The sequence below is a fragment of the Podarcis muralis genome, chromosome 4 (genome assembly GCF_964188315.1).
Source record: "Podarcis muralis chromosome 4, rPodMur119.hap1.1, whole genome shotgun sequence".
In the NCBI taxonomy this organism is placed as follows: domain Eukaryota; kingdom Metazoa; phylum Chordata; class Lepidosauria; order Squamata; family Lacertidae; genus Podarcis; species Podarcis muralis.
The window spans coordinates 6692075-6712981 of NC_135658.1; the positions used below are offsets into that span (position 1 = coordinate 6692075).

The 20907-nt window shown below is 45.7% G+C and overlaps 1 protein-coding gene across 3 annotated transcripts in view; it reads right to left on the bottom strand.

The window, feature by feature from the left end:
- Positions 1-3255: 3255 nt before the first annotated feature.
- The window catches only part of LOC114595239 (uncharacterized), a 41359-nt gene continuing 23707 nt past the window's right edge, over positions 3256-20907 (bottom strand). For 2 of the 3 annotated variants that reach the window (XM_077928066.1, XM_077928065.1), the window contains exons 5-6: positions 18127-18253; positions 3256-11531 (exon numbers count right to left, since the gene is read on the bottom strand). In XM_077928066.1, the coding sequence (XP_077784192.1) occupies positions 10273-11531; positions 18127-18253 (1386 nt within the window). In that variant the 3' untranslated portion in view covers positions 3256-10272. The remainder of the gene's footprint in view (positions 11532-18126; positions 18254-20907) is intronic. The other variant, XM_077928064.1, reaches the window with a different exon arrangement.

Genomic DNA, 20907 nt, shown 5'->3' on the forward strand with positions numbered 1-20907 from the left:
ATATACATTGTAAGACTTGTTGTTCACTGCAGAAACCACTGTGTTATAAGTTCCATTATCTGGATACTTCATATATGGTATGTACTTTTAAAGCACGATTGTTTATGTAATTTTAATTTGTTAAATGATCTAGTGGCCTTTGAGTATTTAGTTATGCCCTTCGGATTACAATCCGGCTCCAGCACCTTTCAAGGATTTATGCATCACGTGCTCGGCTCACTGCTGTACAAGAATTGTGTGGCGTTCTTGGACGACGTGCTGATCTACTCAGAGAACGAGGAACAGCATGTGAAAGACGTCAGGGAAGTGCTGAAAAGACTGCAGGAGCACCAATTGTGGGTCAAGCTGGAGAAGTGCCAATTCCACGCCCGAGAGGTGGAGTTCCTGGGTTACCGGCTGTCGGACAAAGGTTTAGCCATGGACCCGGGTAAGGTGCAAGCAGTGCTGGAATGGAAGCCTCCCAAGAACCGGAAGGACGTGCAAAGGTTCTTGGGGTTTGGGAATTTCTACAGGTTCATCAAGAACTTCGCCCATTTGACGGCACCTATAACGGATTGTCTTAGCAGCAAGAAGAAGTTTGAATGGACGGGAGAGGCACAGCGGTCGTTTGAGAAACTTAAGAAGGCGTTCGCCTCGGAAGAACAACTCCTACATGTGGATCTGCGAAAGCCAATGAGACTGGAGACAGACGCGTCAGACAGAGCCGTGGGGGGCATATTGCTCCAGCCGGGAGATGGAGGAATGTGGAAGCCGTGCGCTTTCTTCTCAAGAAAGCTGAACAAGTCAGAACAAAACTACACAGTGTATGATCGAGAACTGCTGGCAATTCACAAGGCCTTCCGGCGCTGGAGACATTTTTTGATAGGTGCACAACACAAGATCCAAGTGTGCACTGACCACAAGAACTTGGAATATTGGAGAACTGCACGAGTGTTGAACCAAAGACAGGTGCGGTAGGCACAGGAGTTCTCTAAGTTTAATTTTGAGATTAGGTATGTGCCGGGAAAGGAAAATGTCAGGGCGGACGCTCTCTCACGCAAACCAGAGTACTCGGAAGGGGAGGGAGTGCCGGGAGTACGTCATGTCATACCTGAGGACCGATGGGTGTGTGGGGGAATGTTGGTAAGGAGACAAGAGCTAGCGGAGTTGACAAGGGAAGACCAGTATGCTCAGAACAAGATCAGGGAGATCCTAGATGCAGGAGATGGTCAAGGGGGCTTTGAGGAAAGAGACAGGGCTTTGTACTACAAGGGTGCGCTGTACATACCAGAGGGGGAGTTGAGGAGTAGAATACTCAAACAACTTCATGACAACCCCACAGCAGGACATTTTGGCCAACATAAAACCATGCTACTGGTTACCAGGGAGTTCTGGTGGCCACGGGTGAGGGAGGATGTCAAAGAATACGTACGGGGCTGCCAGCGCTGCCAGAGAGCAAAGGGGGAGAGGGCAGTGCCAGCGGGGTTACTGGAGCCTGTACCCACGCCAGAGAGACCATGGGAGGTGGTATCAGTGGATTTTATGACAGATTTACCCAGGGCCAGGGGAAAGACGGCAGTAATGGTGGTGGTTGATCAGCTGACCAAAATGTGCCACTTTATTGCATGCTTGCATGCGGTATCGGCGGAAGAGACAGCTAAACTGTTTGTAGAGCATGTGTTCAGGTTGCATGGCGCCCCCTTGAGGATTTTATCCGACAGAGGCCGCCAATTTACGTCCAGATTCTGGCGGAAGCTGATGAGCTTGCTAGAGGTGGAGGTGAGCTTCTTGACGGCGAGACATCCAGAGACCAATGGACAAGCAGAAAGAGCCAATAGCATACTTCAACAATACTTACGTTGCTACGTGAACGACAGGGAGAAGGATTGGGTGGACAAACTAGCACTGGCGGAGTTTGCGTACAACAATGCGGAACATGTATCCACGGGGATGAGCCCATTCATGGCTAATTACGGGTGTCACCCCAGAGCTTTCCTGGGGGAGGGGGCGGGAAGGTGGAGTGTTCCTGCGGCAGAAGAATTTGTGGAAGAGATGGAGGCTTTACACCAACAACTAAAAATCAACATAGAACGAGCCAAGGAAGAGTACAAGAGGCAGGCGGACAAGCACCACAGGGAAGGGGAAACCATAAGGGTGGGGGACCAGGTGTGGTTGTCTACCCGGGGGTTGCCGTTCAAAGGAGGGTGTAAGAAGTTACGGCCAAAACGATTGGGGCCGTTCGAAGTAACCCAACAGGTAAATCCGGTAGCCTTTAGGCTCAAATTGCCCCCCAACATGAAATTGCATCCGGTATTCCACAGGTCCTTGCTCTCACCAGTCCGGGAGGGAAGGGAGTGGTTGGGCCAAGAAGGAGATTCGTCCTTGCTTCCATCGATGGAAGAAAGAGAACTCAGTGGGCATGCAGCTGAAATTCTCGATTCCCGGTGGAAAGGAGGGCGAGTGGAGTACTTGGTAGCTTGGGAGGGGGAGTCAGAAGCAGAGAACACATGGGTTCCAGCAGAGGAGTTGGGGGATGAGTATATGCAGGAGGCTTTCCATCGCAGGTACCCGAGGAAACCCAAACCCCGAGAGAGGTTCTGGGAGGAGCAATTTGGCACCACAGATGATGAAGAAGATTTTGTGGGATTTCCCGACTCTGAGGAGGGAGGAGAATTGTTCGAAGAAGAAGAATCCGACGGGGAAGATTGGGGGGTGGAAAGGCACGGCAGCAGATGGAAAAGGGTTTTTGAGTCATCAGATGGAGGGGACAGTTCTTTCCGGGGGTTTCCGGTGTCGCCGTCCAAAGAACGGACGGGGGAGGAGGAGGGCCCTGGGAGGGAGGTGGATGTCAGGGAACTGACATCGGAGCAAAGTAGAGAGGCAAGGCTCCCCAATGATGCCGGAGAGGGAACCAGTACAGGAGGGGAGAGGGCTCCCGCGGGGGAAGGAAGCCCAGGTGACACCAGGAAGAAAGGAGGGTTGGAGAGCACCTCAGAGGAGAGGCTCCGAGACTCTTCTAGTGAGGAGTCTTCCAGTGAGAAGAGTGGAGGACCACCGATAGGCACGCCCACTCTGCGCAGAAGGCTGCCGCGCAGAGAGGCGAGAAGGAGGCCGTCCGTTAAGTAATTCTTATGTTGGAAGAAGTTTAGGAAATGCCCACTGATGGATTCTGCCAGCGACTGAAGCAGTCGTGCCCAAGGGGGGCTGCTCAGCCGGGGAAAGAGTAACCGCTTCACGCAGTTTGGAGCAGGCGGAGGTTTACACACAAGCAACCCCAATTCCCATGATACTCATTTTCCACTATTTTGCTATTAACATCCTAGCCGCTATTGTCGTGTAAAGAAACACTCTTTTATTTTCATTTGGTATGCTTATTGTAAGAATATAAAATAGGAAAGCTTTGGTTTTCTTTAAAATAAATAGCATTTATTTTATTTTATTTTCCCTTTGGGGACATGTCCACCACATGTGGAATAAGGTTCCCTCATTTTGTCTGCATCTCCAACATTTATTGCTGATATTTATTTATTTTGACTGATTTGGATGGGGTCAGGTACCATCTAAAAATCAGATAGCATGTGGTGAATTTTAAGTCTTTTTTCATAATTTCCCCCATTTTTCATCTTCATTGGATAGCCACAATCATGTGCCCATTTCACCATCACCTCCTTCACCTCCTAGTCCTTAAGGTTCCAGTCCAGTAACAATCTGTGTGGTTTTGATATCTTTGTATTATTTAATAATATTATTTTTTTAAAAAAACAACCCGCTGTTGTTCTGTCAAGTCCATTTATTTTTTGTCTGGAAAAAATTGTTTAGCTGGTAATCTATCTTTTTTACTTTTGTTTTCCTTTTATATTTTTTCTTTTTTGCAATTTTAGCATATAATAACAGTCGTAATTATATGGAAATGTGATAATAATATTGAAATGAATAAAATGCTTAACTCGCCAAGATTTTTATTGTTTGCAGCTTCCCAAGAAAACTCAAGGAGATTCTCCCCTTTTTGGCTTTTACCTCTTACCTTTATAACTGTGTCTTTACGTCCCAAAAGTCCTGCCCCACCCTCCCGCTTACAGGATATCCCTTCTACAGATGTCGACGCAGACCCAACAATGGAAAGCCCAATTCCTCGTGACCACAAGACTATTTATTACCTGCAGCAACAACAACAAAAGACACCAGAGTGGCCACAGCTATCTCTTTCCAAAGGATATAGGCTGACAGGGAGGAGGCTGACAAAGGGGGGAAAGTTGAATTGCAAGCACATTCTCTTACCTCTTAAACCTCAAGACTCGGTGCCCCAGGATTGAAAAGATATGTAAAAGATCACGATTGCCTCAAGATATGCAACTGAGATTTCATTAGTATGTTGTGTGTTATTATGTAGAAATGCTGTGTCTGACAGTATGTTATTTCCACAAAGGGGGGATTCAATTTTTGTGTATAATTGTTTTTATGTTCAATGTATAGTATCTTATTGCCTACACCCCAATGGAGGATTCTCATGCATTTTAAGCTTTCTAATAGATCAGACTATTGCGGAGTCGAGTATTGAGATTAGATCAATTTATGACCACATTTCCTTGTTCCACCTGGCACTCTGCAGTGTGCCAACCTTCTCTATCCATCTTTAAATGGTTTCAAATTCACTTCGCCAAGACAAAGCTTCAGGAGCCATTAAACAGCAGATACATGAAGGTGTATATGCTTTGACTTAGCAGGAATGGTCCCTTATAGAGTTAAAATGACTAATTTGAACAACTGCCCTTTTTAGAATGGTTTTTCACAGACATAAAGGACAGAGTCGGTTTTGTCCTCCCAGACTTTAAATTATATTATGAAGCTGCATGCCTGATATGGATTAGGGACTGGGTGAAGTTGGAAAAGCAAGAAGCATTAGAATTGGAAGGACATGACAATAGATTTGGCTGGCACGCATATTTATGGCATGGGAAAGGGAAGGTACATAAAAGTTTTTATAACCATATAATTTTGAAATCACTAATGAGCGTATGGGAGAGATATAAAGATTTGTTAGAACAGCAACCCCCTTGGTGGCTTTCACCACATGAAGCTTTACTGCTCAAACCACTTGGAAAGAAAGGAAAGTGGCTTACCTATGCTGACTTGTTAAAGGATCAAAAAGGAAAATGGAAATGAAGAGATTACGAGGAAATAAAAGACCATTTTCAGAGTTGGTTACAGGAAGACAATAAGAAATGATTTCGCTACACAACATCTAGATTTCAAAAGGAAGTCGTAGAAGGGAAAGGGAAGTTGCTGAAAGGTGCATATAGTATTCTGCTAGAATGGGAAACAAAAGATGAAGAGGTGAAATCAGTCATGATTAAATGGGCACAAGATATAGGTCATAATATAATGTGGGAAGGGAGGTTTTCTTTCTGGGGGGAGGGGAAAATGGGGGGAATGAGGATGATGTGTTTTTTATAAATTGCTGTTGAAATTCCTAATAAAAAATATTCAAAAAAAAAGTTGAGAACCATGGGGCTATATAAATTCTAATTGGAATCAGTTTGAATTGGGCAAGTGTATCCAGGCTGCAATTATCTTTTTGGTCCCTTAGGAACTGTGGGGTTAGGCGATCCAGAGCCTGTGGAGTCCGATACTCTTACGCTGCGACTCAGCTTCCTGGACTTGTAGCAGAGAAACACAGCTTTGTGCTTGTGTGTGTAAGCATGCAGAAAACAGCATCTATACACAGCCACTTTCTAATCTAGGCAGCTTTATTTATGTACAGAAGCAAAAATAAATCATCCGTTCTGGGAGCTGCAGATATCGCTACTCCTTTCGTCTTGGTCAGAAAACAAAAGCAGAAAGACAAATAAGAGATCCCAGATGTAGGGATCTCCACCCCTCAGTGGGCACAACACAAGACTCTGAGCTATTTTAACCCTGTAAGCTGATTCTCCTCACACCCCCTCTTGTCCTGCACTGCTGGGGCTCGTAAGCATCAACACTTACCCCCAAAACAACCCTGCACAGAATTCACTGTGCCTCTGGAAACTCAAAGGTTTAGTAAACCCATCTGCCAGATTCTGCTGGCTTGGACAGTACTTCAGCATCACCAAGCCTGACTGGACATTCCGACACACATTTTGGAAACGTAAGTCCAAATGTTTGGTTCAGGCCTTAAACTGCCCAGACTCTGCCAACTTCAGACAGGGTTGATTATCCTCCCAAACAGTGACGGGCAAACATCAATCCCTGCAGATTTCTTGGACCAAAGACGTGTAAAACTCTAGTTCTCTGCAAAGCTCTGACAATGCACTGAATTCAGCTTCAGTAGAGGAAAGCGCAATGAGACTCTGCTTTTGGGACTTCCACCCAACTAGAGTGTCCCCAAACTTTATTCCCATCCCAGGCACAGACTTCCTGTCTTCCAGATTCGCCCAGTCGCTATCAGTTCAGTATGTAAGCTTGGTTTCACCCTTAGCCAACAGTTTGAGACAGAAATCTTTGGTATCCTGCAGGTAACCCAGCATCCTCTTGATACCATTCCAGGCACTCACACTTGGCCTTGTAGCTTCCCTGCTGAGCAGATTGGTAGCAAATGCTAGCGTATGTCTGGTCTGCTCCACTGGGAGAGATACAGCAAACTACCCAGAGCTGACTGAAAGATCTCAGTGTTTTCAAACTCAGCACATTCCCCTAGCTGACTGTCTTTCACGTAGCTTGTCTCCATGGGTGTACTGACCCCTGCACATTCAGACATTCTGAACTTCTCAAGCAACTGCTCAATCTGGCCTTTCTGACTGAGCAAGAAGCTTCCGTCCTGGGACCTATCTATCTGGACGCCTAGGTAAACTTTCACTGGACCTAGGTTTTTGAGTTGGAAATGTTTTCCAAGCTCTGTGGCAAAACCCTTGAACCTGTTTCCCTGTCTTTGCCACATAGATTGTATCATCCACAAAAATCAAGACCACCTCTTGTGACTCTCCTGACCCTTTCAGGTACAGGCAGCTATCAGCAAGACTCCTCTTGAAACCCATGCTCTCTAAGGCTTCATTCAGACACAAGTTCCAGTTCCTGGCCGATTGCTTCAGACCGTAAATGGACTTATGAAGCTTCCACACTGCATCTGGCCTATTGCTCTCAAGCCCTGGAGGAGCATGCATGTACAGATCCTCCTGGAGGTCTGAGTTCAAATAGGCTACATCCACATCAAAGTGATGCACCTGATGACCTCTCTGTGCAGCAATGGCTAAGAGCATGCACAGACTTTTACTTCTGGAAGTGGGAGCATACACCTCAGTGTAAGGCAGCAGTTCCACTGCGTAAACCCTCTGGCTACCAGCCTAGCCTTGTACTGCGGTTCTCCAGTTGCTGTGGGTTTAAGACGGTAAACCCGGCGGCTGCTCACGGCCTGCTTGCCTGCTGGCATCGTCGTGATGGAGAACACACCTAGAGACTCCATTGAGTTCATTTCCTTCTGCATTGCCTCTTGCCACTTCCTGGCTTCCTCTTCAGGCAACTTCTGAACTTCCTCAATACACTCTGGTTCACACTGAGCCACACCAATCCACACGCTAGTGACCTCAAACCTTTCAGGTGGTTTTCCTTTAGTAGTGTGAGCTGAACACCTCACCACAACCTCAGGTACCCCCTCTGACCCACTAGGGCCAACTAGTGTGTCCTTGCTCTCCCCTCTGACTTACTGCGCCTTCTGGATTTCTCAACTGGACTTGTGGGTGAGGAGGAGCACTCTTTGGCTCTAGCTTAACAGCTTTAGGAGATGCCCTTTCCTGTTCCTGCTCTGGGTTGGGACTCTGAGCCTCAGCAGCAGGATCAGTTTCTACCTTTCCTTCATCAGCAGAGTCAAGCAGACTCTCTGAAAGAATGTCTGGATTCCCATGTATGCATTTCCACCCACTCTGCTCACAGAACTCAGCACTCCTGTTGACTAGAATCCTAGACTGATTGCCTTCTGGATAGGCAAATCTCCACCACTTGGTCCCTGGCTCATACCCACAAAGGATCATTCTCTGGGACCTAGGGCCACCCTTTCTGTGTTTGGCACAAAGACCCAAGCCTCACATCCAAACACACGGAAGAAATGCACCTTGGGCTTAGAATAGAATCATAGAATCATAGAGTTGGAAGAGACCACAAGGGCCATCGAGTCCAACCCCCTGCCAAGCAGGAAACACCATCAGAGCACTCCTGACATATGGTTGTCAAGCCTCTGCTTAAAGACCTCCAAAGAAGGAGACTCCACCACACTCCTTGGCAGCAAATTCCACTGTCGAACAGCTCTTACTGTCAGGAAGTTCTTCCTAATGTTTAGCTGGAATCTTCTTTCCTGCAGTTTGGATCCATTGCTCCGTGTCCGCTTCTCTGCAGCAGCAGAAAACAACCTTTCTCCCTCCTCTATGTGACATCCTTTTATATATTTGAACATGGCTATCATATCACCCCTTAACCTCCTCTTCTCCAGGCTAAACATGCCCAGCTTCTTGCTGTGCAGCAGAAAATAGGGCGTGTCCCCTACTACAGAACTGTAAGAACAGTTCAGAGTGAACGATGTGGATTTCCACGCTTCCACCCAAAACTGCTGGGGCAACCCTGTGTCAAAGAGCATGGCTCGGGTTGCCTCCTGCAGCATTCTCTACCTGCATTCTGCAACTCCATTCTCCTGAGGAGAATTTGCTACAGTCAACCTGTGGTGTATGCCTTTCTGGCAGAAGAAGTTCTGCAACGCAGACCTGGTGAACTCTCCACCGTGATCTGATTGAAAGCCCTTGACCCGCAGTAAGAACAGTAGTTCTCACTGCCGTTATCCAGTCTTTCACCAAAGCAGCAGCCTCTCACTTGTGCTTCAGAGAGAAAATCCACCCATTTCTGGAATAATCATCCACCAGAGATAGCACAAATTTGGCCCCGCCCAGACTGGCAACTGGCATAGGGCTGCAAAGGTCTGCATGGACTAGCTCAAAAGGTTTTGTGGTTACTCTATCAGACCTAGGATAAGAGCACGTCTGAACCTTGGCTTTCTTGAAGGCACCCTGCATTCCAGGTATTTGTCACATGCCTTCATCTTGCACCCCTCAGTGCACCCTGGGACCTTCTTCACGTACCCCCAGTTGATATGTGACATTCTCCGGTGCCAAACGCCATGATGGCACCCATCATGAATGGGAAGGTTACCACACTGTGCTTGTGCATTCTCAGTGGGACCTTTACGTGCAATAGACGATTCTAGCACAAACAGCCTGTCTTTGCACTCAACACTGACCAATTGTTGCCCACCTCTGGAAATGGAATAAACATTATTTTCAAAACACACTTTGAACCCAACATGGACAAGAGAGGAAACAGAAAGCAAACAGCACTGCATCTCTGGAACAACATAGGCCTCAATCTCCGCCTGTAAAAAAGAACAATAAACAGAGCCAGACATAGCGCTTGGAACCATCTGCAAGAGTTACACTTCTTCCAGTTTTCACAGCCTTGCAGTTCCACAAAAAACCACTAGATACCGATGACATGAGGTGGTGACTGGCCCCACTGACAATCACCCAGCTCAGCACGTGGCCCTGGTCGCAGTTTTTCACTGTTGCCATAGCAGCAGCCAAATGATACTGTGACGACATGTCTCTGCCAGTTTCCTTGAGACCTTTTGAGGCTTCCCACACTTGGCAGCTCCTGTTATCTGGTTGCCAAAGAAAACGGCCTTGGAGACATCCTGTGGCTCCACTGGACAATTCCAGACCAGGTGGAATTCAGAGCTGCACCGGAAACGCATCGGGAAGAAAAAGCTTTCAGTCTCTTCACTTCTCCCTTCACCCCCACTCTTGGGTGCAGCACAGCCTGGGCCTGCTCACCCTCCAGCTTTCTGCCTATAATGCCTATAATGGCAGCAACTTTTTAAAAAAGTGATATTTTGAGCTCGTAGTTCAATTTCCCAGCAGCTCCCCTTGCCCGGGAGAACACTTCTAGCATTCCATCTCCTCTACCTGTGGCATTGTTCAGCAGTGGGGAAAGTGACCTCTTCACACCGGGTGTCCATTTGGTATGGCCCTTTCCAGGTTTTTTCCTGCCCCTTGTGTTAGTATTTCATTTGTTCTCCTATGTGTGTTGCCAGTAGAAGCCACAATTCTGTGGGTACTCTAGGTGGTGCAGAAAGTTGGCAGCTATTCCCTACACCCACAGATCTCGGGATGGTTACAACATAAGAAAACAAAATAAAAACACAAAACACCACATTTTAAAAGGGCATTAAATGTTAATCAGCCAAAGGCCTGGTTTAAAAAGTGTGGATTTGCCTGGCTCCTAAATCTGTACAATGGTTTTTCTAACCTTTGTATGGATTCTTTGATGGGAAGTAAGATTGGCCCTCTGACTGAAGCTTTTTCCACATTCCACACACTGATATGGTTTCTCCCCTGTATGAATTCTTTGATGGGAAGTGAGATTGTGGCTGTGACTGAAGCTCTTTCCACATTCCACACACTGATATGGTTTCTCCCCTGTATGAATTCTTTGATGGGAAGTGAGTTTGGAGCTCTGAGTGAAGCTTGTTCCACATTCCACACACTGATAGGGTTTCTCGCCTGTATGAATTCTCTGATGCTTAGTGAGATAGGAGCTCTGAGTGAAGCTCTTTCCACATTCCACACACTGATGGGGTTTCTCGCCTGTATGAATTCTCTGGTGCTTAGTGAGATAGGAGCTCTGAGTGAAGCTCTTTCCACATTGCACACACTGATAGGGTTTCTCCCCTGTATGAATTCTTTGATGGGAAGTGAGAGAGGAGCTATCAGGGAAGCTCTTTCCACATTCCACACACAGATAGGGTTTCTCCCCTGTATGAATTCTTTGATGGTAAGTGAGATTGGTGATCTGACGGAAGCTCTTTCCGCATTCCACACACAGATAGGGTTTCTCCCCTTTATGAATTCTTTGATGGTAAGTGAGACCAGAGACCTGACTGAAGCTCTTTCCGCATTCCACACACTGATAGGGTTTCTCCCCTGTATGAATTCTCTTATGGGAAGTGAGATCGTGGCTCATTCTGAAGCTCTTTCCGCATTCCACACACGGATAGGGTTTCTCCCCTGTATGAATTCTTCGATGTGAAGTGAGATCGGAGCTCTTCCTGAAGCTCTTTCCACATTCGACACACCGATAGGGTTTCTCCCCTGTATGAATTCTTCGATGTGAAGTGAGAGAGGAGCTCTGAATGAAGCTCTTTCCACATTCCACACACTGATAGGGTTTTTCCCCTGTATGAATTCTTTGATGGGAAGTGAGATGGGAGATCCAACTGAAGCTCTTTCCACATTCCACACACTTATAGAGTTTCTCCCCTGTGTGAATACTTTGATGGGAAGTGAGAGAGGAGCTCTGGCTGAAGGTCTTTCCACATTCCATGCGCTGATAGAGTTTATTTCCAATGAGATTTTGTTGATGGGAAGTGGAATTGGAGCTCTGATTGCAGCTTTCTCCACACTCTAAATTTTTACGCGGCTTCTCCTCTCTGGGGATTTTATCGTGGTCACCTTTGTTCTCAATTTTCGATTCATCACAATCTGCAGTGGAGACAAAAAGGGATTAGAGCCTCAGGAACAAATGGAGAAGAACTGAAGGAAGTTGGGCTTGTGTTCATTACCTGTGTTGTTTGTCATTAACCATCATATTTATTATTATGTTCTGATGAGTTGTTGAATGTTGGTTTGTTTGATATACAGTAGTGGTCAAAATTGTGGAAGACTTGGAAAAAAGTGTATTTCAGAGTTTTGATGGCTTATAACACCACTTCATTTGGAGTAATATCATAAAATATCAGTGGAAAGATAATTTAATGAAGACTGCAATTCAACAAAGGTTGTTTGATTACCCACATTCTATCAAATGTTATAGTCAAATAACCAGAAAAAGGAAGTACAACTTGCTTAGGTTGACTTTTGTCAGTGTGTTATGTGATTGCTGTCAAGTTGGTTTTTTTGTTTTGTTTGTTTTGTTCTTTCATTTAGTGAGGTTGTAAAACATAATAAAATTATAGAAATGGCACAAAGAGTTGACTGGTCACCCAGAAAGCAATGTAAAATTGTAGTATTAAGTGAACAGGGCTACAGTTATGAAGAAATTAGATGAAAGATTGGGGAAAACTTAACCAAAGCTGGCATTTCGATATTATTGAAGAGGTATAAGGAGACTCAGCAACTATAAAATCAGACTGGTAAAGGCAGGAAAAGGTCACAAAGGCAAGTGACGATCGAAGAATAGAGAGACTGTCCCTACATGACAAAAGAAAATCATGTTGGTGTATACAAGATGACATGGCGAGATGTAATGTGAAGTTGAGTGCAAGGACTGCTCTAAATGTTAGAATTCTAAGGAAAAAGCCATTGTTATCTCTCAAGCATGAGTTTAACCAAACTGCGGGAGGCAGTGGAAGACAATAGGACCTGGTGTGCTCTGGTCCATGGGGTCACAAAGAGTCATACACGACTAAACGACTAAAGAAAATCTCTCAAGCAAAGGTTGAAAAGATATTTTTTTTAAATAAATTTTATTAACCGGCCAATCACATCAAATCAAACCACATCACATAAATTCCAAATTACAGAGCCGAATTTTTAAATTTTGTTGGGGGGTCCCATACTTCCAGATCCGAGGAAGGATTCTGATCTTATCCTTAAAAGGTAAAGGTAAAGGTACCCCTGCCCGTACAGGCCAGTCTTGCCAGACTCTAGGGTTGTGCGCTCATCTCACTCTATAGGCCGGGAGCCAGTGCTGTCCGCAGACACTTCCGGGTCACGTGGCCAGCGTGACATCGCTGCTTTGGCGAGCCAGAGCCGCACATGGAAACACCGTTTACCTTCCCGCTAGTAAGCGGTCCCTATTTATCTACTTGCACCCGAAGGTGCTTTCGAACTGCTAGGTTGGCAGGCGCTGGGACCGAACAACGGGAGCGCACCCCGCCGCAGGGATTCGAACCGCCGACCTTTCGATCGGCAAGTCCTAGGTGCTGAGGCTTTAACCCACAGCGCCACCTGCGTCCCTCAGCCACCTGCGTCCCTCAGGATCTTATCCTTACTTCTGCATTAATGTCCAAATCAGTCCAAATAAGTCCAAATAGATGTTCAAACAGTCTAAACACATATTCATAGTTCTTTCCAATCTTATCTTGCTGTTTCCACATCACTTCTTAATCATATATTTTCTCTTTTTTTTTTTTTTTATAATAAATTTTTATTAGTTTTCCATAAATAAAGAATAAACAAAACAAAAACATAGACATAAACAAACAAAAACATGACTTCCCCATACCACCCCTTTTCTGCATTCTTGTTTCAAGATTTTTCAGCAACCCTCTGATCATAACTTAAATATATTTCATGTATTTAACTTCAGTTAGTTATTAATACAACTGTAGTTCTTTATCTCTTATAACTCTGAGCCCCTAGTTTTCCAAATTAAAACAGTTTTTAAGATAAACTTTAAATTTGTTCCAATCTTCATCCACCGCCTCTTTCCCCCGGTCTCGAATTCTGCCAGTCATCTCTGCCAGTCCCATATAGTCGATCACCTTCGTCTGCCATTCTTCCAACGTGGGTAAATCTTGCGTCTTCCAATACTTTGCTAAAAGAATTCTTGCTGCTGTGGTGGCGTACATAAAAAATGTCCTATCCTTCTTTGGCACCATTTGGCCCACCATACCCAAGAGAAAGGCCTCTGGTTTTTTAACAAACGTTCTCTTCAGAACTTTTTTTATTTCATTATAGATCATTTCCCAGAAAGCTTTAATCTTCGGGCAGGTCCACCAAAGGTGATAGAAGGTTCCCTCCGTTTCACTGCACTTCCAACACTTGTTATTGGGCAAATGATAGATCTTTGCTAACTTAGCAGGAGTCATGTACCACCTGTAGATCATTTTCATAATGTTTTCTTTTAAGGCATTGCATGCCGTAAATTTAACACCAGTGGTCCATAACTGCTCCCAGTCTGCAAATTCAATGTCATGCCCAATGTCCTGTGCCCATTTAATCATATTAGATTTCACCATTTCATCTTGAGTATTCCATTTCAACAGCAAGTTGTACATTCTTGACAAATTTTTAGTATTGGGTTCTAACAGTTCTGTTTCTAATTTTGACTTCTCCACCTGGAAGCCTTTCTTTCTGTCCTGTTTAAATACTTCATTTATCTGTCGATAATGTAACCAATATTTTCTCTTTGTCCTTTATGGTCTCTTCTGATGGTCTCCTTAAGCCGATAAACTCCGATAATACTCCTGTGTGGATTTCCCGTCGTCAATCCTCAATTCCAGATGGTTCTCATAAATTGTCACCTTCGGAGATAAGATCACTTTTTCCCTCGTAAATTATAACTCTGTCGCTCTTAAGACCTCTTTGAGGAGTTTCTCCCACGATGTAAGAACGCTCTCTTTCACTCTTCCTCCTCCCGGACTTAGTCCTCCGACAGAGCTTCCCAGATGTTATTGTTGGCCATCTTCCTATGCGCCCCCTAGTGGCCCCCCGCAAAGGTTGAAAAGATTAAACCCATGTTAATTGGACGCGGAACAATGGGACAATGTTTTTGGAGGGATGTGACCCAAATCTCCTTGCTTGGTAGTGATGGCATGAAATACACAAGGGGAAGAATCAGAGAAGATTTACATGCTACTTGCATTACACCAACCGTGAAACACCCAGATAGTGTGATGATCTGAGGTTGTATGGCAGCAAAAGGTGTAGGCATAATTTTCATAATGGGAATGGATATGCCCCCAAATAAAAAATGAAATACTTTAGCCCAAACTGAAGCCTTCCGCAGGTGATCTTTACTAAGATACTGAAGCATTTATATATATTTATATAAATATATATTTATATATTTACTTTCTTTTTTTAAAAAATTTTTTTTTATTAAGTTTCATATTACCGAATTATACACATCAAACCAATTAGTCCAAATTATAACAATACATATCATGTAATCCAATTATTTTCCAAATTATAAATTTTTGTGGGGGGTACCCATGCTTCTTGATCGGCAGGAGTCCAATCCTCGAATATTTTCTGCTGCTTTCATATTAAGAATGATATTTCTAGTCCCTTCTTCTCAATCCTTGTCGTTACTCATTTTCCTTTTCATTCACCTCCGAATTGCTCCGCAAGTGGGTTGAAAGAAACAGTCTTGTTTGTATTTCTGTGTGGGCTTTGTACTGCTCTCTCATAAATCCCAATAATCCAGGCATTTCCGCTCGAGCAAGCAATCGCCATCTTGTTGTTCCGATGAAATACAGTCCAAAAGCTCGCTCTTTAACTTTCCTGACCTGTTGCGTCGTAAATTAGTCTTTTTCCAGGAGGGCTGCCCCTTCCAGTTCACAATCTCATTGAAAGTAATAAATCTTCGGCTCGCCCTCCCCAAGACCAAACCTTACTCTGAGCAAACCACTCCCGTAAGTGTCTGTGACCACGCCTCATGATGCAAGACGTCACACACAGAACCTCTTAACCCTGTAGGTTCTGATTCTCCCACAGGTCTCGTATCAAATCTCCATTCTAACTGCGTCACAAAGAGAGCCCTTCTTTCCAAATCCTTTACAGAGTAAAACCTTTAAATTCATATTATTCCCACACAGTTCCTTTTTAGTCCCATTTGCCAATTAGTTGCTGTGATGGATATTCTAAGAGGGAGGGTTATTAGCTAATCACACAGAGCAAAAAAAGATAAAAAGTCATTCCTCCCCTTTAGTTCCGTTGCACTCCAATCCACATACCTGCATGTCTGTAGTTCTTTGATGTAATCTTCCGTCTCAGTCTTCTTCATTTCAGTGGTAAAATTGTTAGCAGATAAAAACCTCCTGCCTCTCTTGAAGCCTGTGCGTTATCTTTCACCAATTTTTTCCCTTTTAAGTAACACAACTAGCTTCGCTCCTGGAAGTAGCTTCAGAGGAGTTCTGAGGTGCGCCGAGGGTTGTGCACCCAGTGCCTCACCCTCTCCTTCTTCCGAATTTGGGGGTGATTTATGGCAACAGCGGGTAAAAACTGCATCTCTCCCCCCTGGAGAGATGAGGGAGACTGATTTACTCCCCATAATCAGCCTCCAATTACCTCATGCGAGCTGGATAGATGTTAATATCCGCCATCTTCCAAGGCGCCCCTAGTGGCCCCCTCCTACTTATATATTTATTTTCTATTTCAACAGGATTCAGCTCCATGTCCTGTTGCTGCTGTGTGAAAAAGGTGCTTTCAATATAATCCTATTCCACTGCCGGAATGGCTTGGGAATAGCCCAAACATTAACCCAATCAGAAATCTATGGAGCCGACTAAAGAAACTTCTTTGTTAGAAGCAATCCAGCAATAAAGCCCAATTAACAGAGGCAATAATTCAATCTTGGTTTCACATTCTTACAGGTGCAGAACTAAAAATTTGGTTCACTTCATGGGAAAGCGTTGTAAGGTCGTAATGAAAGCTAAAGGTTACCAATGGTTACCAAAGGTTTCACGTTTTTTCTTTATGACTGCTGTTCTAATAAATACTCCTTCTTAAAAGCAATTGCATTACATTCTTCATTAAATTGTCTTTCCATTGCTATCTAATTTTATGGTATTACTCCACACAAAAGTGGTGTTATGAGCCATCAAACCTCAGAAATACACTTTTCACAAAAGGTTTCCACAATTTTGGCCACTAGTATAAGTTGTTCATTTTAAAATTAATGTTCTTTTTATATGGAATCAGATTATTATTATTATTACTATGGGCAGGGTAGAAATAAAAATTATTATTATTATTACTACAGTGGTACCTGTTCTGGAAAAGATTAAGTTTGTAAACCGAGGTACCACTGTATCATCATCATCACTGCTACTACTACCTGAGATTCCATAGCTCTTCTCTGGGATGGATTTTGTTTGGCCCAGTCATGGCATCCCCTCCATCTCTGATGTCAGTCCTTGTTATGGCTTGGTCTCTCCCACAAACGTGAGATGACTCGGTTAATAATTTCAGATTTATTGCTAAAACAACAAACTTGGATGGAGCTCCTCTACTCATCGTCCTGCCCATAAGATGGAGTTGCCCAGACTGAGTTCCTCCCCCTTCCCTAGCACGGAAGCCCCCACCTTCTCTTCCAGTATCTTTCGCCAGTCTCAACCAGTTTTCAGACCTCTGAGATTAGGCAGAGAATGCTTCCTGCATTCAAGTGTCTGACTCACTCCTGTGGCTCTCACACAGCTGTCTGTCACTCTCTCTCTCTTTTTCTCCCCCCCCCCTCCGTGTTCAGAGCTCAGATGACAGTTGCTCTCCCCCTCCTCTCTGCCTTCCGCTGCTAACTCTCCTCTCCCTAGGCCTGCTTCCTCTCTGGCTGGCAGCACCTGAGCTTCGCTGCCAGTAGTCTCTTTGGTCAACCCAAGACTAAAAGGAGCAAAAACCAAAACCTGAAATTACTTAGCTTTCCTAACAATTCTGAAGCTGACATTGAAGATGGCCTGGGAAGATGTCAGGATTCTTGCAGCCGACAGTCAGAGGTAACTGGCCTCACTCCAGGCATTCGGCTCGAGATCCTAGTTGACCTTCCCGTCTGCGTCCCCCGGCAGGATCAGGCAAGGTCACAAATCGGCGATCCCACTCAACGTGAGAGAGACACACCCTCCTCCTCCCTGCTACCCTCAGGGAGGGGAAAAGAGACAGACAGAAATCTATTTACATTGTTTATTTCTGTCATCCCAGCAGTACAGAGAAAACATGTCTGTACACTCCAGTCTCCAGCAGAAGACCACACTAACTCCACCCCTGTACTTCCAGTACAGGTCACATGACCCTCTGAGCTAACATCCGGTGCTCAGTACACTGAATGGACTGCCCCCTTTCTCCAATAGTACAGTCACAGACATCAACAATGTGTTTTGCATTCCAGACACCTGCAGCTTGCTTTTGCATTGCTGCTGTTTCCTGACAGTTCAGACCAGCCCAATTGTGGTAGAAAAAGGAATAATTTGAGGAAGATTGTTCAAAGAAAAAACTGTAATTTACTCTTTATTGTGGGGGTGTTAGGTTCCCAGGTGTTATAGGCTGTGCTGTTAAGCTCTGTAAAAATATATGAGGTTGGTCCCATAGAGGTATTTTTTGAATTTCCAGACAGATATGACGATCCCACAGGGAGCCTTACCAAGAGAGGCCATGATCCCATGATTCTCCTCCATGACGTCCTTATGCAGAGCTCTCTGGTCAGGATCCAGCAACGCCCACTCCTCATCCGTGAAACGAACAGCGACGTCTTCAAAGCACAATGAACCCTAAAAGAAAAAGGGAAATGTCCTCCTCTGAGACAGCAGAAATATGATCTGCTACACAATGCTCAGTTGTTTCCTTCCTGTTATAATAATAATAATAATAATAATAATAATAATAATAATAATAACAACAACAACAACAACAACAACAACTCTGGGCGGCTTCCAACAAAACACTAAAATAGAATAATCTATTCAACATTAAAAGCTTCCCTAAACTGGGCTGCCTTTAGATGTCTTCTAAAAGTTTGGTAGTTATTTTTCTCTTTGACATCTGGTGGGAGGGCATTCCATAGGGCGGGTGCCACTACCAAGAAGGCCTTGGGCCTGGTTCCCTTTAACTTGGCTTCTTGCAGCGAAGGAACTGCCAGAAGGCCCTTGGCGCTGGACCTCAGTGTCTGGGCAGAATGATGGAGGTGAAGACGCTCCTTCAGGTGTACTGGACCGAGGCCGTTTAGGGCTTTAAAGGTCAGCACCAACACTTTGAATTGTGCTCGGAAACGTACTGGGAGCCAATGCAGGTCTTTCAGGACCAGTGTTATGTGATCTCGGTGGCCACTCCCAGCCATCCGTCTAGCTGCCGCATTTTGGATTAGTTGTAGTTTCCGGGTCACCTTCAAAGGTAGCCCCACGTAGAGTGCATTGCAGTACTCCAAGCGAGAGATAACCAGAGCATGCACCACTCTGGTGAGACAGTCTGTGGGCAGTTAGGGTCTCAGTCTGCGTACCAGATGGAGCTGATAAACAGCTGCCCTGGACACACAATTGCCCTGTGCCTCCATGGACAGCTGCGAGTCCAGAATGAATCCCAAGCTGCGCACCTGATCCTTCAGGGGCACAGTTACCCCATTCAGGACCAGGGAATCCTCCACACCTGCCCGCCTCCTGTCCCCCAAAAACAGTACTTCTGTCTTGTCAGGATTCAACCTCAATCTGTTAGCCGCCATCCATCCTCCAACCGCCTCCAGGCACTCACACAGGACCTTCACCGCCTTCACTGGTTCTGATTTAAAAGAGAGGTAGAGCTGGGTATCATCCGCATACTGATGAACACCCAGCCCAAACCTCCTGATGATCTCTCCCAGTGGCTGCATGTAGATGTTGAAAAGCATGGGGGAGAGGACAGAACCCTGAGGCACCCCACAAGTGAGGGCCCAGGGGTCTGAACACTCATCCCCCACCACCACTTTCTGAACACGGCCGAGGAGGAAGGAGCGGAACCACTGTATGACAGTGCCCCCAGCTCCAAGCTCCTCAAGACGGTCCAGAAGGATGTTATGGTCGATGTTATCAAACGCCGCTGAGAGATCCAGCAGAACTAGGAAACAGCTCTCACCTTTGTCCGTAGCCCGCCGGAGATCATCAACCAGTGCGACCAAGCCAGTTTCAGTCCCATATTGAGGCCTGAATCCCGACTGGAAGGGATCCAAATGGTCTGCTTCTTCCAGGCGTGCCTGGAGTTGTTCTGCAACCACTCGCTCAATCATCTTGCCCAAGAATGAAAGATTTGAGACTGGGCGATAGTTAGCCATATTGGCAGCATCTAAAGATGGTTTTTTAATAAGCGGTTTAATGACCGCCTCTTTCAGCGGGTCTGGGAGGGCTCCCTCACAGAGAGAAGCATTCACGACCCCGCGAAGCCCATCTCCCAGCCCTTCCCGGCTAGCTTTTATAAGCCAGGATGGGCAAGGATCAAGGAGACAGGTGGCTGGTTTCACTTGTCCAAGCAGCCTGTCCACATCCTCGGAGGTAATAGACTGGAATTGATCCCACGCAACTTGACTAGACAGGACACAAGAACTCTCCTGCTCCGGCCCTGCTCCCACGGTGGAGTCTACCTCTTCCTGAATCTGAGCGACTTTATCTGCAAAAAACTTTGCAAAATCATTGCAGGAGATCATGTGGCCCATACTGGGCCCTGTTGTAGCAGGTGGTTCTGCTATATTGCGAACCACCTGAAAAAGCCTCCTGCTGCTGTTTTCTGCAGATGCAATATAGGCAGCGAAGAAAGTCTTCTTCGCCGTCGCTACCGCCACTTGGTAGGTTCGACATTGAGCTCTAACCCATGTCCAGTCAGCTTCAGAATGAGTTATCCGCCACCGGCGCTCGAGCCGTCTCAGCGATTGTTTCATTGCCCTCAGATCCGTGGAAAACCACAGGGCTGTCTGGGCTCCATGCAATCGGAGAGGGCGCTTCAGAGCCAAACAGTCAGTAGCCCTGGTTAACTCCACATTCCAGCGGGCCACCAGGGAATCAGCTGAAAGGCCATCAACATGGGATAAAGCATCCCCTACCACTCTCTGGAAACCATTTGGATCCATTAAGTGGCGGGGGCGGACCATCCGAATCGGTCCCACCTCCCTGCAGAGGGGAAAGGTCGCGGAAAAGTCCAGTTGCACCAGGAAGTGATCTGACCATGGCACTGCAACCCCCCCCCCCCGCCCACAAGGCCTAGGTTGCTGTGGGTAAGAGAAACCTGGTGGACACGCAGCGGCAAGGACAGGCCCATCTGCTTCATCCAACCAAGTCTCTGTTACACATGCCAGGTCAAGTCCTCCATCCATGATCAAGTCATGGATGGCAGTGGTTTTATAAATCATTGACCTGGCATTGCACAGCAGCAGCTTCAGGTCATGTGGGTATCCCTTGCTGATTCT